Source organism: Dama dama, chromosome 13, assembly GCF_033118175.1.
Source record: "Dama dama isolate Ldn47 chromosome 13, ASM3311817v1, whole genome shotgun sequence".
NCBI lineage: Eukaryota > Metazoa > Chordata > Mammalia > Artiodactyla > Cervidae > Dama > Dama dama.
The window spans coordinates 42,482,841-42,508,356 of NC_083693.1; the positions used below are offsets into that span (position 1 = coordinate 42,482,841).

Consider the following 25,516-nt stretch of genomic DNA (forward strand, 5'->3'; position numbering starts at 1 on the left):
CTTTGCCTTTAAATGGAGACTGGAGCTCCAAAGGGGTGCCTCATTCAATATTCACCATGCCAGACACGAACTCTGGTTGGCAGACAACAAGAAGGACTTCCCAAGCACTCCTATCTTCTTCAAGACCCCAGGAACGTTGGGACCATGGTGTGGGGCAAAGGGAAGACTATGAGAAGAGATCAGTGAGGCCGTTGCCCTGGACCCAGCCAGAATGTGCCCACCCCTCCCCGATGTACTCACACCCACCACCCTCCTCTCCAACCCAGATGTGTATCATACCTGTGCTCTTGTTCTCAACCATTCTGCACCAACCCTTCTCTATTAAAAACTCAACAGTCCAATGTCTGGGCACCTGTCCAGCCTTCACACCCCTCTCACCTTTGGTTAAAAATTTTTATTTATTGTAGTAAAACAGGCATAATAAAAAATTTATCATTTTAACCATTTTAAGTGTATAGTTCAGTGGCATTAAGTATATTCACAATGTGGCATAACCATCACCACCACTGATTTCCAGAACTTTCTCATCATCTAAAACAGAAACTCTGTACCCATTAAATAATAATAACTCCCCATTCTCTCCTCTCCCAGTTCCTGGAAACCACCATTCTACTGTCTGTCTCTATGATTTGCCTACTCTAGGAACTGCATGTAAGTGGAATCATATAATATTTATCTCCTCTCTGGTTTTTATAGCTCTGCCAGTCCCTCCTGGTTTGTGGCTATTATACATTATCTTGTGTATTTAATCTTTTCACGTGTGTGACTCCTGTCTCCACCAAACCAAAAACTCCCTGAGGGCAGCTTCTCCACAGCACAGACCCCTGGCTTGGGGTACAGGCCAGGATTCAGTGAACTGAGTGAGTGAACGAATACATGAGTGGGTGAGCTACTAGAGATATGAGCCAGAGACAGGGCGAATGAGGGAAAGCACCGAAGCTGAGGGCATCCGTTCTGGCCGGCCCAAGGAACGTCAAAGTTCATTCCAGATGGGGAAAGAGAGCGGGGTGATGGGAAGCCCCAGGGAGGCCAGGTCCTGGTTCGCCTGTCCCTGGGGAGGCAAAGAGACCCTCCTCAGTACAGGAGTGCGATGGGTGTCCAGCACTGCTGGCTCTGTGCCCAACCTGGTGGCCAAGGACTCCAACATGGGCTCTGGATTGATGTGAGAGAGGAAAAGAGTGAGGCTGCCTGCGTTGTTCAGGTCCAGACCCCCAGACAGATTACAGACCCTGGTCCTTCAGATCGCTGGTCCTAGCTTTGAGAAAGCCCTGCCCAGGATGCGGGCTGCAGTGCCCAGCTTCCCTTCCCCAGGACTCACGGCAGCCTCGCTGAGTCCCCTCCTGAGGACAGGGAACCCACCAAACCCAAACAGAGGCTTGGGGAGGAGGAGGATGGGCCAGGGATGGGGCCAAGGACGATGCCAGGAGGTTGGGGAAGGGGATGGGAAGAGGCCCCTGCCAGGTTGGACCACACTCTCTTTGGCCCTTCTAGCATTGCTTTCAGTGGGAAGAGAGTGCCTGGGAGTAGGGGCTTGTTCTGGATCTCTCTCTCTTTTTTCTCCTCCCTTTGTCTCTCCAGCACCCTCTCCTAAGCCTCCCAGCTGAGAGGACTCCTCTCGGCTGGTTGCCGGCTCAATCCACACAGGTATGAGCTGACAAGGGCTTAAAACAGTGATGAGGACCATTCAGTTCTCACAAGAGACAGAATACCTTTACTAAAATCAAAGGACTGAATCTCTGATGGTGGGAATTTAAATTCTGGATGGAAGTGGGGTCGGGGCCTGAGGGACTTCACCGGAACCTGTTAGACTTTTACTCACAGGGACTCCAACGGGTGTAAGGGCTGAGATGGGGGTCTGAGAAGTGTGTGTGCGTGGTGGGGGAGGTGTTAATTTCCAACTGTTCTGTTCTGAATGGTCGAGTGTGAACGAGCACCTACCTGCTCATGCCAACCTGAAGCAATTTCTTCCACTGTGCTCTCTGGTCTGCCATCAGGAGCAGACAGGAAGGACATCTGTGCTGGGGCAGGGGAGTGGGCAGGGTGCTGGAGGGCAAAGGGGCCCAGAGTCTACAGGACAAGTCAGAGGCCTGGGATGGGGGTGGGGCAGATCCACAGTTGGGGGCGCCCTGCAGGCCAAGGTTCAGCCTGGGTATTACAGGTGTAGCCCCCTCACTGTGGGGTGTGATCTGGGGACAGCAAGGCCAAACTGTTCTTACTCTTCATTGTGTGTATGAGCTGCTGGCTATCTTCAGGAAAGACATGATCAAAGGGGGAGAGGGGTAGATGGGAGCAGAGGGTGTCTGCAGGTCTGATACCCTTAGCATTCGAGGGGAAGCAGAGATGTAGGTCAGGAGCTCTGGGCTCCCATACCAGACTCCCCTTGGGTCTCAGTGTTCCCAGCTGTGAAATGGGGCTGAAGAACACATCTTGCCTTACCGGGCTTACAGTGCTATGGGGTAGATCACACCAGCCCTGTAGGGTCCGGGGAAGCCTAGAGCTTAGTACAGCTGTCTCCCACCCTGATCATATTCTGGCCATGACTGGAGTTGAATCTGTCATCCTGGGCTATTTGAAGGCTGAGGGCAAGGGAGAAGGGCTAGGTCCCGAGACCACATCTTCTTGGAGCATTGCTAGTCCTCCTGGGGCTACTGAAAGGTGTGGAGATAGACGGTAATAGGGGAAGGGGAGCATGTATGGAAGCTAGGCCCAAGCTGGGCCTGACCCTGACCTGGCTAATGGAAGAGGCTCCAAAAATAGTTGTTGAATGAATGAATAAATGAATGAATGAATGATGACCTAAGTGGAAGACCAGCCAAACCTCTTCAGAAACAAGGAAGGGTAAGGAGGTCCCTAAAAACTTCCCTTAGGGTATGTAAGCCCTAGTTCAGGGATCACTACTCTTGAAGGGACAGAAAAAGAGAGAGAACACCAGAGAATGTGGGCCACAGTAGGGGCACTCTGCCCCACCCCATGACGGTCAAGGAGACATAGGCCTTGGGAACCTTCTGTCCTCCCTACAGCATGCCTGCATGGTGTGTGAGGAGCAGAGCAAGGTTAGTGCAGGGTCGCATGCCTGGAAAGTGCTGGAAAAGATCAAGGATCATCATCATCTTCTTTATTCCCAACATTCCTGCCACCTCAGGGCAGGTTCTATACAAACTACTTCAGCTATTTTTGAAAGACCCAGTTGCTTTTTTCTTTCTCAATTTCTTTCCCAGACACCGCTGCCTCACACCATCAGGCCAGCCAGAGTGGCCAAGGGCAGAGCCCAGGGCCTGCTTAAAGTTTGGCCCCACCCTATGCCTGAGGGTCCCGGTGCCAACACCTGCAGAGCTGTGTGGTTGTGGTCGATGTAGCAGGGGATGAAGCTGCCCTTCTGAACGACTGTTCCATACAGTTGGGTCTTGGCAGTGGGCTTCATCGAGTTTCCCAGACTTAGTGGGTCGGGGACAGGGTGGTGGAAGAAGACACACAAGAAGAAGCGTGACTAAGGCGCCGACCCTGGCCATAAATCCAGCCCTCTGCAATCACTTGGCATTGCTCCACTGGGGCTCCCAGCTGATAATTAAAGCTCATGGTCCCTGCGAGCCTTTCCAAGGAGATCAATGTAATAAATCTTCCCTGTTCTATTTGAATATTTCATCGCCCTCACAAGGACCACTGCCTGCCTGCTCTCTTTGTAAAGATGTGATAACAAGGGTTGTAAGTGGACAGAGAGCCAGAAGGTCTGGGTGATGTTCCCAGAATTATGGCTGAAGTGCTGAGTCTCCCAAGTGAGTCACTAATCTCTCTGGGTCTTTGCTTCCTCATCCTGAGGCCCTGGGCATGGGGTTCTTCTTAGAACCCAGGGAAGGTGTGGACTCCTGGAGCCGTGGTTGAGGAGTTGCTTGGAAAGAAGTCAGTGCCAGGGCCTGAGGGAGGGAGGGAGGAGGAGAACTAATCTGAACTGAGCACCTACTATGTGCCAGGTCCCTTGCTATGTGCTTTATGCCCATCATGGCACTTGAGCTTCCTAATGTCCACACTAGGAGGGACAGTATCTAAGTTTTGCTGAGGAGGAATGGAGGCCTAGGGGGTTATAGATACACTGTTGGTAAGCACCAAACTTGAGTTAGGAACCCAGGCTAACTTCACATTGTTCTTTAAACAATCATAGGGGTCTGTGATGCATACTGAGAGGGAAAAGTGATGCTTCTGTCCATCTTTTGCCAGTGACTGGCACACAGTAGGTGCTTAATAAAGTACTTGAATAATGAAAGAATGAATTCTCCTTTCTATCAGTGAGCAATGGGGAGAAGGGTTGGGCAGGGGACATTGGGCAGGGAGGTTTGGGTCTTGGACTGAGGGGTTATTGCCTTGGAATGCACCCCTCTAGGCTCTTGCCCTGTTGTCCAATAGAGGGGTGCATTCTAGTGTCCACTAGAGGGGTGTTGTCCACTAGAGGGGTGCATTCCAAGGAACACTTTATCTCCCACACACCCCAATTCTCCTGAGCCTTCCTCCTGCCAAGGCAGCGTGGAGACAGCACAGAATGATCTAGTTTGGGAGACAGGGTGTCCTAGGCTCACCCTTGACTCTGCTACTCACTTACTCTGTCACCCAAGATGAGAGGGTTCTCCTCTCTGGGTCTCAGTTCTATGTATGCAAAATATGTTTCACCTTGAGAATTAGAGATGATGTGTGTGGTGTCTAGCTCAGGACCTGGAATATAGTAGGTGCTCTGTAAATACTGTATTTCTTTGATTTTTAGGTACCTTCCCTGTTCTTAATTGGTGTATTCATTTAATGTGTTAGATGTTCTGTGCTCATTGGGCTGTTTTATGGAGATGAACTTGAAGAATTCCAAATTCTTATGGAAATCCTTCCTGTCTATCTGCTGGGAGCTATGTTTCTTGAGTCTCACATGGCCCAAGATTTGTCATACTTCTGGGTGGGCCTGGGATGCCCAGAGTTGCTCTGAAGGAATAGCTGGGGTCATCTAAGTGGTGCCCACCTGCTCTCTACTTGTCCCAGACCCACATGATCCCAGAGCCCAGGGCTCTGCCTCACTTTCACCAACTCAAAGTGGTAGGGATGGAAGACATGCAAGTACTTGATGGGGATTTGGAAGGTCAACAGCTCCTCTTTCTTTTTATTGTTCACCACCTTGAGAATAACTTCTGGAGAGAGAGAAAAAATGAACACAGGCTCATGGCAGGGCTCAGGGCATCACTATCCCTCCGAGTGAGGTGAGACAGTGAGAGGTGAGCAGGGGCTCACACTGAAGAATCAACATGCATGCACATGTGTGGAACACATTGATGCACACAACTTCACAAGCACTACTGAGTCCCTTCACAGGGTAAGGATCCATGCTAGGTGCTGTTGGGAATGAAAGATGCAATTCTCTCCTGCTCCAGAAATTCCCAGCACAGAGATGAACACACAGGACTGAGCCCAGTCCCCTTAGCAATAGACACATGGACAGACACAGAGGTATACACATAAATAGGGATAGTACCCCTTCGCAGGAATAAGGCCCCTTCCTGTCGTCACAGACATTCTCACTAGTTCCTTAGGCAGGAGCGGGGAGGGCTTATCTCCCATATTTTGTAGAGGGGGGGAAATGAGGCTCAGTAAGAAAAAGATGTTCTAATCAAGAACTCTTTCAATGCAAATATCAATAAAAGTCTATTCCAAATAAAGGAAAACTGGTCTAAACACTAAGAATGATGCACTATTTAGGAAGCTCCTTCCAAAGAGACTACGTTTTGTCATCAAATGCATGAACTTTGGGATGAACTCTGAGAAGAACACCACTGACCTGGAAATAATCATGGTGATCCTACTTAGTGAACACCTACAGATTGCCAGGCAGGGGGATGGGCACTCCTGAGTCATTATTCCAACAAATTTCCACCACAGACCCTCAAGGAGGAATCACCATTTCAGTTTTTTAAGTGCAGACACTAGAGCTCAGAGAGGTGATATAACTTGATCAACATTACACAGCTGGTAAATAGCTGATGCGAGAGGCTAGATTTAGTGACCCTGGAGTCATCATCCCAGTCTGGATAACTATGATTTGAGGAAGAAGAGGAGGGGGGAAGGAGGAAATAAAGAAGTAGATGGAGGGAGGGAGGGAGATAAAAGAGAGATCTAGAGGAGAATGGGAAAGGGAGAATCGGGGTGGATGTATGAGGGAGATTTCTGGATAGCCCCTTGCCCTCTGCCTCTCTTCTTGAGACAAGGACGTTTCAGCACCAGGGACAGCTGCCTGCCCTGCAGGCTCACTGGGAGCACAGCGCTGCTGGGTCACTTGAGCTGAGTGGGTCATTTGGATGAGGGGGTGGAGGAGGAGCTGAGAGCTTTGCTGATTACTCTTCCTTATTTCCTCCTCCCCACAGCTACCGTGGATGCACAGAAAAAGAAAGACACTTGCCAAAGTCCTTCAAGAGCCGGCCATCTGGGATTCATGCTCAAAGGAAAGGGGGGAAATAGGCACTGAAAGGACCAGAAGCTGCCTCGAAGAAAGGAGAGTAAGGGACTTCTCTGGTGGTACAGTGGTTAAGACTCTGCACTTCCACTGCAGGGGGTGCAGGTTCCATCTCTGGTTGGAGAACTAAGATTCCATATGCTGCACAGCCGAAAAATAATAATGCAATAAAACAGAAATATAGGGCTTCATTGGTGGCCCAGACAGTAAAGAATCCACCTGCAATCCAGGAGAACAAGGTTCAATTCCTGGGTTAGGAAGATCCCCTAGAGAAGGGAATGGCCACCCACTCCAGTATTCTTGCCTGGAGAATTCCATGGACAGAAGATCCTGGTGGGCTACTGACCATGGAGTTGCAGAGTCGGACATGGATATTTTCACTTTTTAAATGATTTATTAAAAAAAAAAAAAGAAAGTAGAGTAAGGCAAGGGATGAAGTCAGTAGACCTAGTTTCTAGCACCAACATACTGACTTGCTTTGTGACCTGTAACCAGTTACTTAACCTCTCTGAGCTTCATGTTCCTGCTCTGCAAAATGTTAATGCTTTAAAGAAGAAAAACTCTGTCCCTCTCCTAATAACTGCTGTAGGGAGGGGGTATATGTTTTTCAACCTATAAAATTCTTAGCAAATAAATGTTCCTTGTAGCAGTCACCCTTTTCTTGCTCATTAACCATCTGTACTGCTCCATATGCTCACCCAGCCCTGAGCACACTCAAAACACTCAGCTGGGGGATTCCAATGCTCCCAGGCAAAGTTACAAGAGTAGCTGTGAAGCCTGCAGCCCCTCATGGCCATTACCCGTGGGCCCCGAGTCCTCAAATCCAGTTGAAATTTGCTGAGGCCAAACACGGGGTGAGTGCTTGCATTTCTCACCACCCCCCTCCCCAATCTCTGGAGCTCTGTGTGAGCAGCCAGCAGATGAGCTGTAATTGGGGGAAATGGACAGCCATCCTCCCTGTTCCTTGCTCCTGTCTCCTTGCTACAAACACGCCTCATCAGCTTCTTTTCTGGGCATTGTGCCCCTCCGGCCTCCTACAGCTCCCTTTGTGTGGCCAACAAGCCATTTCTGCCACCAGCCTGCTCTGGCCCTGACACGGGGTCTGCAACTCCCCTTTGCTTTTCATTAACACATCCTTGAGCTACCTCCCACCCTTCTCCCACCTCTTGGCCTGGCCCCCATCTCCCCCACCCCCCACTGCAGATATCACCACAGCAACCAGTTCCAACTGGGTTCCAACAAGCATCCAGCTCCTTCAGGCTGCAAAGAGGCTCCTGCGAATACTCCCTGCCTGCCCACAAGGTCTCCCCACCCTCTTGTCCCTCCTGCATGGAGTCCTGCTTCCTCCTCTGCTACACAGATGGGCCCCAAGGTCACTGACTCATCATGCCCTTTCTTGTAATCGCCCCAGATGTGGAGAGCCCAGGGCGGGATCACAGCCCAGGTCTACTCATCCCAACCTGTCAGCCCGTCAGCCACACAGATGTATACACACACATACACACACAAACTATATACATTATGTATCAACAGGCACACACCAGCTCCCAGATAAATCTAGCTGCACACATAACACACTGTTGCAGCCAGACATGTGAATGCACACACACATACAAGACACACAGATGTATATGCCCATAGGCACAAGCACGTATTCACACATGCATATGAACCAGCATGTAGGTGTTCATAAGCAGGCATATGAGTGTACGTGCATGAGATCCTTGGTCAATTTCTCCTCCTTTTCCACATTTTCTCAGCAGCTCCACGTATCCCTCTATAGGCAGAAAAAAAATCCTGGGGTTTCTTTCTCCTGTTACTGATGCTCCTCTTCACCCCTTCCCTCTCTCCCTTTCCCCCATCTTTAGCAGCTGGGGGCCCATCTTTGTGAGGTAGACAAGGAGCTCTGTCTAAGTCCCTGGCAAGGTTTTCAAGGGGAGGAGTGAGGCCCGTCACCTGAGGTAGGTCACCTGCAAGATGGGAACCTGAGACTGACCAGATACGGCAGGCACCTGCAAGTCTGTGCTAACAGAGCCTGAGGCCGGCGCCCACAGTTGTCCTGGCATCAGCCACTCCATACTCTTGTGTGCCCAGAATGGAAATCAGATGGGTCCCCAGTATGGAAAACACAAGTGTGCACACATATGTGTGTACATGCGCGTGTGCACACTAAGTTGCTTCATTCATGTCTGATTCTTTGGGACCCTATGGACTATAGCCCCCCAGGCTCCTCTCTCCATGGGATTCTCCAGGCAAGAATACTGGGGTGGGTTGCCATGCCCTTCTCCAGGGGATCTTCCCGACCCAGGGATTGAAACCAGGTCTCTTATGTCTCCTGCATTAGCAGGTGGGTTCTTTACCACTAGCGCCACCCGGGAAGCCCATATGTGTATACGTCGGTACCTTAAATTGCCTGCAGTGTCAGAATCTGCCAAAACACAGGGCCTAGAAAGGCTTCCGGGGGTGAAGGAGTGAGAACTATTAGGTAGCGTCTACGAATACAACCCCGACCTCGGAAGCACAGACATTCTACTGTCTGACAGCGGGCAGTGCCTGGGGAGGATGAGGCAGGACAACACAGCCATTCCAAGGAAGCAGGGGACCTCAGGAGCTACGCTGAGAGCATTGAGTCCTGGGCCGAGGTTCCCCCCTTACCAACCACTTGTGCTTGGTCTGTGACATAAGTTCCCTCAACCTCAATATCCTCATCTCAGCAACGGGAGCAGCACTGCTCCTCTGGGGAGGGGTGAGCCAATGAGCAATGCGCGGGGACGTGCCAGGAAGCAGTAATGTGCCACTTCAGTGGGAGACGGTGGTAATAACAACCATGAAAATAATAACAACGGTCGTAAAAAAGATAAGCTTTCATTGTCTGGAAAATTCATTTATGTGGAACAACTCATTTTTCGAGCAGGCTGGGGAGATGAGGCATGACAGGATTATGACTTTTTTTCCTCTAACGTGCTTTTAACTGAGCCCAAGGAGATGTTCAGGTGGTTTCCAGCTGTGTTGAGAGGGAGCCTGGTTCTGCCTCGCACTCCTCCCCAGCATGCCAGCCCCACCTGCCCCGCATCACCTTCATGCCCCACATCCTCTGCTCGGATCTCCACTTTGACTGTGTCCCCCCAGATGGGGGCTTTGGTGGGCTCTGAGGGCATAGATGTGACTGCCTTGGAACTCTGGTTCTTTGCCCCATCAGATGTGGTTTTTCTGGGGAGAGGAGGAGCAGACTGAGTCAGAGGGAGGGGGTCCTGCCTGTTGTTCCCCATCTCGGACTCCACTGTCCATAAATCTGAGCAAAGGGTGGACAGAGCGTGAAGCATTCCCTCCCAGGCAGAGACACTCATGTCATCCCAGGCCCAGGGAATGCCAGGCCTTGCTCCTTGGCTGCCCTGCCTACCCGGGTGACCAAGGCACCAAAGGCTGAGGGTGGGGGTAGAAGTGGAGGGAAACACCTTTTCTGTCTGACTTCCTGTCCCCTGCCAGGTCAGGGCGGCCCAGCAGGTAGCTGAGTGCATAGACTCCTGTCTCCTGACCCTCTTCTGAGGTTCTGGTGGGAGGGGGGCTTTGGCAGGGCAGCTGTGCAGTGCCCCCCTGGCTGGTTTCTCCTTTAACCCTCATCCTCCCAGCTCCCCTGGCTCTGAACCTTTTCTTTTTTTGTGTGTGTGGCTCTGAACCTTCTCAATGGGGCACACACACACCACTGCCTTCTGCAGCAGCCACTGTGTGCAGGGCCCCGGGGCTGGGCACTTGGAGCTGGGCATGGGGCACGGGTGGTGAGGGGTTTCAGACCCGTGAGCCCTCAAGGTCCTGCAAGGTCAAGCTGTCCGATGTAAGGCGGGAGTGTGGGTCTTCTGCATCCTAGAGCACCCCACAGGTATCTGGGATAAGCAGCCCTGAGATCCTGAGCCATCAAACAATTCAGTGAGGGAGTTAATGCTTCTTCTGTTGAGGAGGTTATTTTATCAGGGCTGTAACAGGTGCTGCTACATTAACTGCAGCAGTCACGGGTGAAGAATCATCTCAGAGAGCCTTGGCAGGGGGATCGCACTCGGGAGGGAGAAGCATCAAATGTCATCTCAGGGTGGGAAGCAGAGATGGCACCCTCACCAACCCTAGGCCCCCACAAGGAGTGTGGGGCAGGCGAGTCAGCTCAGAAGCTCAGAGCCAATGTGTCCCCTGTGTTAGCAGCCCCAGCCCGAAATCCTTCCCAGTCTAGCATGCTCCTCTCCTCCAGGAAGCCCTCTGGGGTGCCCTGGCCCTCTCTGCTCCCTCTGTCCTCTCAACTTGAGTGACATAGTCACCTGGAACTTTCCTTCTAACCTTTATAGCTCTACTACTATGGACACCCATTCATATGGGAGTCCTATATTCAAGCTGCAGGGGTCCACTGAGGACTCCTCCCTCTGCTTCAACTGGAGGTAGTATGGTGCGGTGATGACAACAGGGTCCCTGGAGTCAGACCACTTGGGCTCCAAATCCCAGCACTAACCTTTAAGTATGGGGCTTCCCAGGTGGTTCAGTGGTCAAGAATCTGCCTGTCAATGAAGGAGAAGCAGGAAACACAGGTTTGGACCCTGGGTCGGGAAGATCCCCTGGAGGAGGAAATGGCAACCTGCTCCAGTATTCTTGCCTGGAGAATTCCGCAGACAGAGGAGCCTGATGGGCTACAGTCCATGGGGTCACGAAGAGTCCAACAGGACTGAACACACAATCCTTAGGTAGCTGTGTGACCTTGAGCAAGGTTCATGACCTTGCTGGGCTTTACTTCCTTCATCTGTGAAGTGGGGCTGGTAATGCAGGGTTGTTTTGGACAAAAATTCATGCATGTAAAGTACCTGACATTGTTAAATACTACGAGAGTGTTAATAATAATGATAGTAGCAATAATTATAATAATTTTAGTTGCTCCTGGCCTGGAGTCTCTCCATCTTGACTCCCAACTCTGGGTCTGCAACAGGAGGTCCCTGGTTGCTGTGACCAAGGGATGCAAACAGCACAGTCTCTGGAGCCACGCCGAAGTGGTTTCAAGCCCACAGTTCTCTCCTGACTGAGCACCTCCCCTCTCTGAGCCCCAGTTTCCTCTTCTCTAAGCAGCAACTCCCTCCAAGGATGGTTATAAGGACAGGGAAGACAGTATAATAAGCGTTGGCATGCCCCCCGCAATGAGGTATGAAGGGGAGCCCATAGAGCCAGACCCTGGAGCACCCCAGACTCAGTGCCCACCCACATTACCTCCCCACGCCTGAAAAGCAGGTCCTTCAGGTCCAGGGATATGCGGGTGAGAGGCTGCCAGGCTGGAGAGGAGAAGGTAGAAAGTCTGGTGGGGTGGTAGAGCCCAGCCTGCCGTGTTCCTCGGTCCCTTCCTCCCAGCTCTGCGACCTCTGCTAACTGAAGGTGACACCCGGACCTCTCCTCCCGCCGCTCTGCTCTGGTCCTCCCTCCGACAGCCACCCCCAAGGTGGGAGGCCTCAGAGCTCTCAGCAGCCTCCCACCAGCTCCCACTCCGCCTGTTCAGTCTGTTCCCCACGCCTCCCTTCCCCTGGGAACTGGGAACCCGGCTCCACGGAGGACAGAAGGCAGAGTGAAGCAGACAGGCAGAAGCACTCAGCCGGGAGTGATGTAAGGACACGAGTCAGGAGGAAGTCAGACCTTCTGCACCCAAACAGCAAGCCTGCTTCTGCAGGGCACGTGGCATTGCACCCATGGGGCTTCCCTGAGCCCCATGACCTTCCCTGAGGGAGGGTCTCAGGCGTGGGTGGGTCTCACCCACCCACGGGGTGGGTGATGAACTTAAGTTGCAGCAGTGCAGTGACACGATGCAGGTTTTAACCCATGACCCCAACTTTCTAGCCTGTCTTCCACCCTCCTGATATCCTCAGCCTCTTGTCCCCTCCCCTCCTCTACATAAGCTCCTGGGCATCTGGCAGGAATTCCAGGTGGAAAGACACAGGGAAGGGCAATGGAAAAGGCCAAGGGAGACTGCTGGTGCTGACTCTGCTCAGGCATAGAAGGGGTTAAGCAAGCATCTCCCTCAGTGGGAGTACTGAGGTTGGGCAGAGCTAGGTGAGCTGAGAAAAAATAGCTCTGGAAGGGTGAGGCCCCAGGGGAAGGATGGAGGTGGAGGGAGGCTGTCAGGGTAATGGCTTTTCCTGGCATAACTGACTCCTCCTGGTCTTGATGCTATTCTAGAAACGAGAGCTAGAGGGGCCTCTGATCCTTCCCACAGTTCAGAAGGAAACCAGTTCACTCCCGGCTTTCAGTCCCCACTCTGGGCCCCCAGCTGGCACAAGAGAAGCTGAGTTCTAATATCCCCCAGGCCTCTGATGGAGTTCAGGTCTCCCAGGGCAGTCTCAGCACCCAGGGGACCTCTCAGGGACCTGCCTCCACACAGGCTGCCTGGAAGCCTGAGACCCTCCCTCCCTGTCCCTAAAGCCCTGGCCTGGCTCTAGCAGGGGCCCGTGAGGGGCTGCCAACTGCTGCCCACTGTCCCAGGGCTCAGACTTCATCTAGCCATGGGAGCAGGGCAGCCACCCCAGGATGGAACCGGGGTTGGGTTCAAAGCTCTAGTGCTGCAGGAAATGTGAACCCGCCTCCATCTGGCCTACCCCTCAGGGTGCTGGAGCGGGTGCGGTATGTCTGACAAAGTCCAGCCAGCTGCGAGTGGGAGGGGAGAAGGACTCTGCTTTGCTTCATGAGGCCAGAACTAAGGGGACCGTGTTGTCTGGTTCCAGGGGCCTCAGCTCCGAGAAGGCACAGGTTGCTGATGGAGAAAGAGGCAAGCTCCTAAGGGCCTCCTCAGCCTCCACTGTCCGCTGAATGCCCTCCGGGGCACATACCTCAGGGGGAAACCTGCGTACCACTGTCCCTGTATCCAGGAAGCCTCCCCTGACTCCTCTCCCATTACAATGGGTTTCCCCTCTCCCATTACAAGCACATGTGCGCATGTGCAGGTGTGTGTACGCGAGCACGCTCATACACCCACTCGCGTGTACACACACCCATGTGTACACACACCCACACGCACAGGCTGCCCCAGAGGTTTGTGTGACATGCTGCTGATCTTCATACCCAGCCTCCAGTCTGCTAGCCCTCAAGGTGCCCCCGTGTCTCTCAGCCCACCTCCTGCCCTGGCTATCCTTTCAGTCTTCCACATTCCTCAAAATGAACAACTGCCAAGGTCTGTCCTCCTCCTAGGCGGGGTTTTGGAAGGATGTTGGCCGCCTGACTTGACCTGAGTGCCAGTCCCTGGGCAGCCCTTGGGGGATCAGGGGAAAGGGACGCAGCCCATTGTGGGTCTGTTCTGGCTGCTGGGGTCCCAGATGGGCAGGCTCCCGAATCCTGAAAGACCAGAGGGATATTCCCAGAAATCCTGGGGAGGGAGGTGCTTGGGTAGATAGAGAAGGATGTGGTGGAGGGCAGAACTGTAGGTGGATGGGTGGCAGAGGAGGTCTTGTAACATTTTGACCTGTCCTCCACAGCCCTGCTGCTCTCTCACAGGGAACCTTAGAGGGAGGTGGGGAAACAGGTTCAGGTTAAGACTGCTGCAGGCCAGATGCTGGCGCACCATGACTGGGCCTCATTCTGTTCTGAGAAGACAAGGCAATTATCTTCTACCTGGACCCTCTATGCTGGCCTCTGAGCCAGGAAGGCCAGCTTCCCCCATCCTCCAGAAGCCCAAGAGGCAGTTGGATTCCCAGGTCACAGGGCTACCCCCCATCCCTGGAAGGCACAGACAAACCCCATGACCACTTTCGGCCTCAGAGGCCCAGCCTTACACAATGTGGACAGGATGGAAGAGCTGGCCTCTGCAGAGATGGCCATCTGATCAGGCTAGTCAGAGGCTGAATTCCTGTGTTTCTGACCCTGCCTAAGATGGACCAGGGAGGGAATGTTTCCTGGAGGAGGCAGTGCTTGAACAGGTGGAAAGGAGGGCCTTCCCAATTGGAGGACAGAGCCTGGGGCTCAGAGGGGCCGTGAGCCAATGGGCAGGTTTGGAGAGGGGCTGGCTGTCCTCTCTAAGGTCGGTGGGTTGGGAGCATGAGTTGGAGTAGTCAGAGGGGAAAATGAGGCTTATGGTCCTCCCTGACCTCATTCCCTCTCCATCCTGCTCTCCACACCCAGATGTGGTCATCCTCTGAGGTCAGACAGGTAGGAGGGAAAAGCCCTGTTCTTCACACCTCTGGTCTTGGCCAAGGCATAGCTGGGCAAGAAGATGCTTCCAGAGGCTCCATGGAGGAGGAGCTGAGATCCGAGTCAGGGAGTGTCTGGTCTGAAGCTCCTTCTCTCGCCTCTCCCATGTCACCAGATAACAGCCCATCCATGATGTACCCCCCTCACTTCATGCTTGCCTCCCCCCGCCCAGCCCCCAGAGTATCTGATCCTTGTGGGTTCTGAGCTCCTGGAAGGCTGCCACTTAAGGCATGAGCGGGGCTGTTATTCTCAGTGAAGTGATGGGCTCTCATCCTGGGTTTCATTTCTTAATTGGATGCTAATGAACCATCACTAATTGTTGATGGTGCTACACCACTACGGGGTGGGGTGGGGGGCTTGATTTAGAGGATCGAAGGTGTAAGGGGGGTGTAAACTGGAGGCCAGTCATCTTGGCATCCACACGGGCGTGGTTCCTTCCCTGCAGTCTCCTGTGGGCAGCGGGGACTGCTCTGGAAATCAGAAATGGCACACTCCAAGAAACTCTGAGATGAGCGCTCTGGCAAAGGAAGAAGTCTTTCTGTAAAACAAGAATGCTGATCCCCACACCCCCACCCACACTTCATCTGAAATAGCCCTGCTGTTCTCAGGGGAGCCCCTTATGGTCAACAGGCAGCCCTCCCCCAGGCAGCTCAGGGAGGCAGCCGGGCAGGGATAGTCTTTCCATATGGCCCACAGGAAAGCCAGAGCCCGTGAGCTCTGGGGCTGGCCCAAAGCCAGACTCGAGCCCCAGCCTACCAGGCACCGTCACATCCTTCATCCTCTCTTGGGGAGAATCTCCTCGTTTTCCAGGGACCCCTTTAGTCTCTGTTGAGGCAGGGGATGGTAGGAGGCAAAGAAGGGCCTCTGCCTGTGCCATCTGCCAGCCTTTGGAATTTCTGAAGTGAAAGTTGCTCAGCCGTATTTGACTCCTGGTGACCCTATGGACTGTAGCCCACCAAGCTCCTCCGTCCATGGAAATCTCCAGGCAAGAATACTGGAGTGGGTTGCCATTTCCTTCTCCAGGGAATCTTCCTGACCCAGGGATCAAACCCAGGTCTCCCTCATTGCAGGCAGATTCTTTTCCATCTGAGCCACCAGAGAGGCCCTTTGGCATGTCCAGTTGTGGCCAATCCTGTGGCCTAGCTTGGTGAGGGACCCATTTCTCAGGCAGAGGAGAGAGGGCCCAGCTGTCCATCAACACCATGTCCTAGAGGATGTCATGACAGTCTCCTTGGGAAAGCACAGCCTTGGGAGAGGCAACCCTGGAAGATCCACCAGGATTTGGAATCCTTCTCGATGGGTCTCTCTGAACACCCCCTCAGAGTATTCCCTTTCTCACAGATGCCGTTTTAGAGCAGAAAAAATGTGGGCAGACATTTAAGTGAACTTCCCAGCTTCAGAAAAATGACTTGAGACACAGAGTCTGCCTCCTGCCCCCTTAAGAGACAGCCTCCCTCAGGAGTTCTGGTTCCCATGTGCTGGGGCCTGGAGCCTGCTTAGCTGACTTTTGCCTTGGGAGATTGTGGGCACAGGGCAAGTGAGGGGTATCTATTACTCACTACTCCATCTCCCCCCGCTGTGAGCTCCTGGAGGACAGGGATCTGCCTTGTCAGTGTTGTAGTTGTTCCCAGCTTCCAGTCTGGACACAGTGGGTCCCAGCAAGTGTTTGTGGCATGAAGAAAGGGGCGCTGGACCATTGGAAAAGCACGTGGAGACAGAGGCAGCCCTTCCTCTCCAGCTCTGCTATGCCAGCCCTCAGCCTGGACTGCTGGGACCCTGCTTTAACCCGGGGAAGCTCATAAGGACCACCCTGGAAGCAGTTCCAGCCTAGGAGGAGAGTTCAGACCCCAAGTTCTAGCCCAGAAGCCGTGTCCTCACAAGCAGGCAAACAGAAATCAGCTGTGGGGGCTGGGACCTCTCGAGATTCTGGGGCCTTGGGGCTTTGAGATCCTTGGTGAAGCCTGGACCCCGGCATCTCTGTCCCAGATTGGTGCCCTGGGGCTGGATCCTGGATCCTGGATCCTGGTTCTCCTGGCCACACTGACCATTCTGATCACCCCCCTCCATAGCCATGGTCTGGCTCCCCAGGTCCAGCTTTTCCAACACCCACAGGACATCTCGGCATGTACACGGCACTCCCCACAGGTCCCAGAACTAATTGGGAAGTCCTGAAATGGGAGATGGGGCAGGAGAAGGTCAGGACCATGAGCCCTCCCCTCACTCAGGGCCAGCCGCACCTCTGTCTCCAACTTTGTAGGAGCAGGAAAGAGGCAGGCCACGTCCACCTCCCCAGAGACAAAACCCCTCAGCCTTCTGAGCATTCCCAGACCAGAGAGACTTGGTTAGTGCTCAGTCTCACGGGTTGTGGGTCTCATGAGTCTTGGCCTCACTGCCTACTGGGGCTTCCCAGGTGGCGCTGGTGGTAAAGAACCCACCTGCCAATGCAGGAGACACAAGAAATGCAGGTTAGATCCTTGGGTTGGGAAGATCCCCTGGAGGAGGACATGGCAATCCACTCCAGGATTCTTGCCTGGAGAATTCCATGGACATAGGAGTCTGGCGGGCTACACTCTATAGGGTCACAAAGAGTCAGGCACAACTGAAGTGACTTAGCACACACACACACATACGCACAACTGGCCACTGACTGTGCGGGCTCATCCTTTAAACATCTCTGAGCTCAGCTCCTCTCAACAGTATAACTTACTGTAACCTTTGTAACTCACAGGTTTCTGGATGGACAGTGAACCCCAGAGGAGGAGGGGATGAGAAGGCCAGTTTGGGGAAGACTGACTCTGGTGTAGAGTGTACACTGACTGGTGGGTTCAGGGGCTGGAAGGGTCTGAACCGGACCCATACATTCTGGAGCCTCCAGAATTGGGGTGAAGGTTGGAAGTCTGGGGTGGGGGAGACGTCTCAGGAGTGTAGAGATGCAGGAGAGAGTCTAGGACTGAACAGGGAGCATGATCATTCATAGGGTACAAGGAGAAAGGACCCCACAGAGGAGTGGGCAGAGGGACAGAGGGGAATCAGGACACCAGGTATCCTGGGAGCAAAGAAAGAAGGGACTTCAAGTGGGGATTGGGGCTTCCCTGTGGTCCAGTGGCTAAGACTCCACACTCCCAATGCAGGGAGCCCAGGATCGATCCCTAGTCAGGGAACTAGATCCCACACACTGTAACTAAGACCCTGCACAGCCAAATAAATAAATATTTTTTAAAAAGAAGGGGGGATGCCTCTCAGACTTGTTCAAAGGATGAGCAGTCCAGGGGAAGTCTGTGGCCCCTGGGAGAGCAGGGCGGTCAGTGATGTTGAATGCAGAGGTTGAGTCTAAGTGGGCTGAGGGTTCAGAAAGGGAAGATGAGGAGGTGAGACTCAGATCCAATTGAGCAGGGGCATTCGTTCTGCCTGTAAAAACTGGCCAATTTCATATAACAATCTGGATTCCCAGCTTCTCTTGAAAAATTGAGAGCTCTAACCACTCCAGAATTGGGGTACAGGTGGGTAGCCTGGGGTGAGGGAGATGTCGTACGCCTGGCTGACTTCTGCATCTGTTAACTGGCATGGGCCTTGAAGGGGCTGTGACCGTGCCATCCCTGGTGCCAGTCCTTCTGGTAGAATCTCACTGTGTGTGCAGGGGTGGGGGAGGACAGACGGGACAGCACAACAGCAGAAGGAGCTGAATCGGAACCCGAGTCCTGGCTCCCTGCCCAGTGGCCTCCCACCTTCTTCGATAGATGCTAGACTACAGGGCATGTGACCCTGAAACCTGGGGGGCCAGGCAAGGGCAGAGCAAAGCCCGACCAAGCCTGGATGGGGCACCAAACCTCCGGGCTTCTCATGGTATCCTGGGAGGAAGGAGGAGCCCTGTCAACAGTTTTGGTCATGCTCAGAAATAAGCAGACCAGACAGCCTGTGTCTAATGCAATGAGGACAACAGGAAGGCTCCCACTGGCCTGCCTCATGGCCTGAAATCATTCCACTAATACATGCTTCTATTGGTGAGCTCTGTCCTTTTGGGCTGCCCCTCCGGGATTCCAGCACCCCTGGGGGAGAGCTCAGGCTTTGGGGGTTTGAATAAAAGTTTCAAGTGTGAGAAGACCTCAGGAGGCCTTGGCAGCAGTGATGGGGGAACATTGGGAAAGAACCCTGTGGCTTCAGTCTGGCTGGAGGGGATCTCCAGCCAACCTCCTTTAAAACACTGACTGTGTTTATAGCTCTGGGCCACAGAGATGTTCTCATTGAACAAAAATTCTGAGGCTCTGAGCTTCAGGGGACTGACGTCACTTGGAGCAGGTGCAGGTAGGTCAGGCTGTGGCATAGGCAGGAGGCCATGCAGGGAAGATAAAGCTCAGGATTCCAGGGCCTTCTCCTCCGTTACATGCCTTCTCCCATGGGCATCCTGCTGGGAAGGAAGGAGTCTTGGCCTCTGCCAGAGCAAATGGACGGTGGCCAGATGGGGATAGTGTTCTTCATCCACTCTACTCCCACTGGCCAGCCATGCGATCTTAGTTAAGTCCCTTCACTGCCCGAAGTCTTGGCCTCCTTGGCTATTAAGTTGGCCAATGAGACCCGCCTCCCTGGGCCGCTGCGTTAGAGCCAGAGTGCATGGAGAACCAAGTGCTGAGTGAGCTCAGTGTGGGACCTTACCAGCAAATGTGGGCTGCTTTTTTACTTCACATGACCACTGTCACTGTATTATTTTTGTTATTATAGTGTTATTTTTGTAAGTCCAATGCTCTGGCTGCTGAGACAAGCTCCCAGGGCACCTATGGGTCATATTGGGCCTCCACCCACTTCACCCAAATTTCTGCCCTCTGGGGCCCTTGGCCAAGGCCTACAACTGGACATGGCAGGTGTGAGCAGTCAAGTCCCAGGAGGGTCTTCAGACAAGTCACTGGATCTTCTCTGCAATTCTGGAACACTGATGCCAACATCACCTTCCAAGGGCAGCAGCTACATGAAGATCAAGGCAGAGAGTACGTGGAAAGAGGTTTTTGATTTTGGAATCCTGGCTTGGATACCCACTAGTTCTGTGACGTTGCGCAGTCATGAAAGTGCTCTGAGCCTTAGTAACCTAAGGACAATGTTACCTACTTAACAAGACCAAGTAATGATTAAATATCACACATACATACACACAAACACATGCACACTCCTAGCCCATTTGACAGGTGGTGATGGTTTAGTTGCTAAGTCACGTCCAACTCTTGTGATCCCATGGACTGTAGCCTGCCAGGTGCCTCTGTCCAGGGGATTCTCTAGGCAAGAATACAGGATTGGGTTGCCATTTCTTTCTCCAGAGGATCTTCCCAGGAATTAAACCCAGGTCTCCTGCACTGCAGGCAGATTCTTTACCAACTGAGCTATGAGGGAAGCCCCAGGTACATGGTAGACACTTGAAAAATATAACCATCTTCAACTTGCCTTTCTTACTAGGACCTTAGACAAAAGTGCCCTCCTTTTAATAGCTTCTTCAATTAGTCACCAGGGTGAGGTTCAGTCTGGGACCAGGGTCATAGCTCTCAGGCTTGTCCAAAAACCCCCAAAGATCCTATGAGCATGACTAACTGGGCTGATGCGTGCCCTGTCTGCCTTACCCTGGCCTGGACAAAGCCTGTTCCATGTGCAGAGAGGAAGCAGCCGTCCCCCTCCCAATACTGGCTTTGTCCCTGCTCTTTAGCTCTGGGCAGCAGGCAGTCACAGAAGCAGCTGCCAATGGGCAGCCCAGCCATCCAGCCCTTGGCCAAGGGTCAGAACCCTGCAGGCCATCTTCTGGCTGGTCCCCTCCCCACACTGCATGCTGGGATCCTCCCCACCTGTCGGGGCCACTGTCTTCCTGGTCCCTGCTGTGCTCCGTCAGGCAGGTCTCTCTGTGCCAAGCTGAGAGGCAGGTGCTGGGCACTGCTCAGACCCCAGAGCCTTGAATCAGGCCACTCAGGAGAGCCCCTGGGCCTGGCCACTGGCCCAGCAGACCTCGGGGTGTAATCTGTTGGGTGGTACAACTGGAGCTCTTGTTGCCTCTAAGGAATGGAGACTGTTTACCAGGCCAGAGCACAAACCAGCCTAGCAAGCCTGGAACTAGCACGGTGCCAAGTCTTATATCCTGGCCACGGGAAGACCAGGACTCAGAGAGGGGCAGGGACCAGCCTGGGGTCACACAGGGATTCAAGGGCCATGGGCTAGACCCTGGGTTTTCCTGATTCCATTTTGCCTTCTCTCCACTGCTCTGTGGCTGGTTCTGCTAGGTCTCAGGTGCCCAGCGTGACCCCTGCTAAGGCTATCCCCTCACCCTGTGTAAGGCTTTATATCTGCCAGCATCTCCCAGATGGTGGTCTGACTCCCCCATCTCTTCAGCCCTTTGGGGCATGTTCTCAGGTGAGGTATTCAGCTTCAAGAGGTAAAGTAACTTTCCCAACATCACAGAGCATGCTCAAAATACAGCCAGATTCATTCATTCATCTGTTTACTCATTCATTCAACAGTTATTAATTGAGAGCTTCCTAAGCTCCAGAGACTATGTTGAAAGTAGGGTTAAGATGGTGAGGGAAACAGACCTGGGGGGTGCTCATGGAACTAGTGGGGGCACAATGGGAGGAAGCACTGATGAAGAATAAATCAACAATCACATCAAAGCACATAAAATACATGAAACTGCAGTGGCAACACTGGAGAAGTACATAGTCCAATGGAAGCATGTACTAGAGGAGGATCTGGCTTGGTTTGGGAAGTGGAGAGGGCTTCCTTGAGGAGGTGATGACTTAGTTGAGATCCAAAGAGGGGGGATAGAATGTTCTGGGGAAGGGAGAGTGCAAAGGCCTGGTGTGAGAGGGAAGAGGGACTGCTCAGAGAATTGAGAGGTGTTTGTCCATCAGGTATGGCTGGAGCAGACAGGAGGAGGTGGGGGGTATCATGCGGCTACAGAGCTGGAAGGACTGACAAAGACCTAACCATGTTGGGTCTAGAATTCTCCTCTTTACCCTGGGAGCAATGTGGAAGCATCAGAGAGTTCCACTGGTACTATGGCACCACCGTATCAAATGATAACATGCCTTTGAAGGGGGTTTGAAAAAGGATCATATTAGATGTACCAAGAGGTGAACAGTGCAGTAACCTAAGTTGGTGGAGCTGGTGGAGAGGAGCAGCCAAAATTAAGATCACAGGAGAATTGACACGACTTGGCAGTGGATTGAATGGGGGGAAAAAGAAAGTGATTACTGATGCCAAGATGGGGAGGAGCTCACATGAAGAGAGAGTATACAGAAATGAGAGAGACCTTGGGATGAAACCTGGAACAGGTAACATTTAATTCCAGGTAGATGAGATAAAGAGTTACACTTTAAAGAAAATAAGAGTAGGGCATCTTGGAAGCCAAGACAAGGAAGGGTTTCCAACAGAATGAGTGGTCATGAGGGGCTAATGCCACTGAGAGATCACAGATGATGAGACCCATTGGATGAAGAGCTAGGCATGGTGATTATTGGTGATTTTAAACAAAGCTATGGTTGGATGGCATCATTGAGTCAATGGACGTGAACTTGGGCAAACTCCAGGAGATGGTGAGGGACAGGAAAGCCTGGTGTGCTACAGTCCATGGGGTTGCGAAGAGTCAGACACAACTTGGTGACTGAACAACATTTCAGTGAAGAAGTGGGGTCAGATTGGAAGCAGGTCAATGGCTCAGCTGGAAAGAGGCAGAACCAACCACAAGATGAGCCACATGGACCTGTTGGTCTGGCATAGTCACCACTGGGGGACACACTCTATTACTAGATCGGCTCAAGGCTAGAGCCTTCATGATGGAGGGAAGTGGCTACACCCCAGCCTAGCAAGGCCCCATCTTTGGACCTGAACCCTACCTATTCTGCTCCTCACTAATGAGTTGAGTGAGTGAATGGCTTTGGGTGCTCTCACCCCCACCCCCTCCCCCACCTCTCCGGCCCCAGAATGGGCCTGCCTGCTGGGATTGCAACCACTCAGAGAAGAGGAGGGAACCAGACAGAGGTAGGAACCCCAAGGACCATATTCCCTATCTGAGGTGAGACCAATGGGATGGCAGAAAGTAGGAAACTAAGCCAGGAAACTGAAGACAGGGCATCAAAACACAGGCAACAAAAGCTGAAGGAAAAAAAATTTAAAAAACTTTGAAAGAACATAAAATTTCATATATATTCAATATATATTATATAATATGATTTAATATATATTAAATATACAGTATATATTTCAAACATTGAAATATTCATTGTGAGAAAAATGAAAGCTTTGGTGGACATGCTCTGTTGCTGTGTATTTGAAATCAGGTGTGGACGGGTGATGGCAGATACGGTATTCTTTCCAGGGTTTAGGGCTTCTGAGGGTCCCAGTCCTCCCTCTGGGGTTCCTGCCTGGTGCTGGGGGCTCGCACTGAAAGCCCCTTTCAGGTTCTGACAGCTGGGCCTTCTTTCTCAGAAGCCCTCCCTTCTGCTTGTATTTGCATCTCATTAGCACCTCCGCGGCTGGTGGCAGCTCCGCCGCCTGGAGCCCTGGAACGCAGGCTGCAGGCTCGCCCAGGCCCTGCTCCCTGCCCCCTCTCTGGGTGGAGACGGGTGCAGCGATGCGCTCCCCCGCTACCCCCGTACACCCCTCCACACCCTTCACCCGGGCTCCGCCGCTTGGCTCCCACTGCGCGTTCTCATGGCAACCGGGTACCGGCACTGGTCGAGGAGCCCTGGGCCGCCCAGCTCCCCGCCCCGCCGCCCAAGCTGGATCGGTGATAGGCAGGGCCTCAATCTCCCGAGATGATCGGCGATAATTGGTTTATGGAAATAGCGGAGGGGAAAAGGGAGCTCCCCGCCAAGCCTGCTCTCAGCCACCTGTCCTTCCTCACCACGGAAATGGAGGGGGGTGGGGCGGGGAGGGCCGAGGAGCGGGGCAGTGGAAACGGGGCTTTTGAGACAAGCAAGTGTTTCACCTGTTGTGTTCATCCTCTGTCCCACTTGCTGTGTGGGTGCCTGTGGCCGGCTTGTTGTCATAGTAACCAAGATGTTTGCCTCAGTATTCCTTGACCCATAAGTCTGCTCAGACCTCTACTGGGCATATTGTTAGGGAAATGGAGGGGGGGGGGGGTCTGTCCTTGGAAACCCCAGTGTGGGGGACAGAGGAGCAACACCTAACTTAGTTTATATAAAGTATGTCAGGCCAGTGTTGCCACTGCTATGGGTCCTAAAGCAGGGACAGCTCAGCTGGGGCGGGTGCCCGGAGGGGGAGGCACACAAACCAGGCTCTGAAGATGCGTTTCAGCTGGGGTAGGCACTCCCCCAAAGGAAATGTGGGCAAAGCCTGTAGGCAGGTACTGATCGAGGAGGGGAGTGGTAGGTAGCCTGGTGGGGAGGCCTAAGGGCTCCCATTGTCTAGAGAAGGGCTAAGGGATAGCAAGCTCATGGAGGGGTTACTGCATATGCTTTATTATCAAGACTGAGCAGGTGCTTCCACCGCCACCTCCCCTCCCCCCCCCATCCATATAGAAGTTCGGTTGGATGCAGACTCTGTCATCCCTTGATGCCCTTCCAGCAGAAGTGAGGTCCAGGAAGCGGGCAGAGGACATGGCATGGCAGGTCTCGCTCGGATACCAGGCTGCGAGAAGTGTGCTTCCTGACTCCAGCTGGTTGGAGGGGAGCATGCATTGAGGGATCAGAAGGAACCAGGGAAGCCCCATAATAGAAATGACCAAAGAAGGTGGCACCGATGGTAAAGAATCTGCCTGCCAATTCAGGAATCACAAGAGACACAGGTTCAATCCCTGAGTCAGGAAGATCCCCTGGAGTAGGAAATGGCAATCCACTCCAGTATTCTTGCTTGGAGAATCCCATGGACAGAGAACCTGGTGGGCTATAGTCCATGGGATCGAGAGGTTGCAAAGAGTCAGACATGACTGAGCACCACACAGGTACACAAAGAAGTGGTGCAGGATTGGGCATGGTTAAGACAAAGCACTCAGAGGCTGGGAGAGGTAGGCCTTAGGCTTTCTCCTTCCTTTGACCATCACCTCCCACTGAGTCCAGCCCAGGTCTCTGCATCTGGGGGCCCTGCCTTGCTGAGGTCGATTTGTGGTCAAACCCTGATAGTTGTGAGATCAAGGAGTGGCTCTCCCCTCCTCCCCAGCCCTGGCGAGCAGCTTCCCACATAGCAGGGAAGATGTGAGACCTCACCTCTGCAGAGCCCATAGCCCCTGGGTAATTCACACTTGGCCTTCTTTCCCCGCTGGGTGTCACAGTCCCAGCCCTGAACCTTTGAGTGCTCATATCACAAATATCCACACGCTGGTTTCTGCTCCAGCCTGCACACCATCCCTGCCCCTGCTCTCAACCAGCTATTTACACTACCACGTAGGGCCATGGTGCAGAGCCATCCTTGCAGGCAGGAAGGTTGGTGACCCCATGGGGAGTGACTGTGATGGCCTCCTTATGAGGGGGAGCCAGGTGGCTGATGACAGAGGCCACCTTCTGGGAGGTATTCATGGGGCCTTTTGGGCCCTCAGCGACCTGTGGAGAAAGCCAGGGCTGAGTGGCCTCTTCCAGGGTGGTTCCCTCCCTTTACTGCCTCTTGTCTGAGTAGCTGTTTCCCTCTGTCATCCCCAAGCCCAGTCTGCAACTACAGGGGCAGTCAACTTTTGCCCCTTTTTCTCCGTACCTCTGTCCCACCCTCCACATCTTTACCTACCTCTTGCCTCCCCCAGTCCTGATCCATTACTTCCTATAGAATGAGACAAGCCACTTCACCTTTCAAGTCCAGCCAGTCCCACCTCTAAGTCTGTGCTTTTACTGGTACCCTTGTCTGTAATTTCGAAACCCTGACTGCTTTTGAGGT

At 53.0% G+C, this 25,516-nt stretch overlaps 1 protein-coding gene across 1 annotated transcript in view; it reads right to left on the reverse strand.

Annotated features, from left to right (window-relative positions):
* Nucleotides 1-25,516, reverse strand: part of CCDC33 (coiled-coil domain containing 33) — a 136,259-nt gene that overhangs the window by 68,801 nt on the left and 41,942 nt on the right. Inside the window, 6 exon segments of the mRNA XM_061159108.1 lie at nucleotides 944-994; nucleotides 996-1,113; nucleotides 3,304-3,415; nucleotides 5,020-5,159; nucleotides 9,552-9,685; nucleotides 25,028-25,220. Of these exon segments, the coding sequence (XP_061015091.1) occupies nucleotides 944-994; nucleotides 996-1,113; nucleotides 3,304-3,415; nucleotides 5,020-5,159; nucleotides 9,552-9,685; nucleotides 25,028-25,220 (748 nt within the window).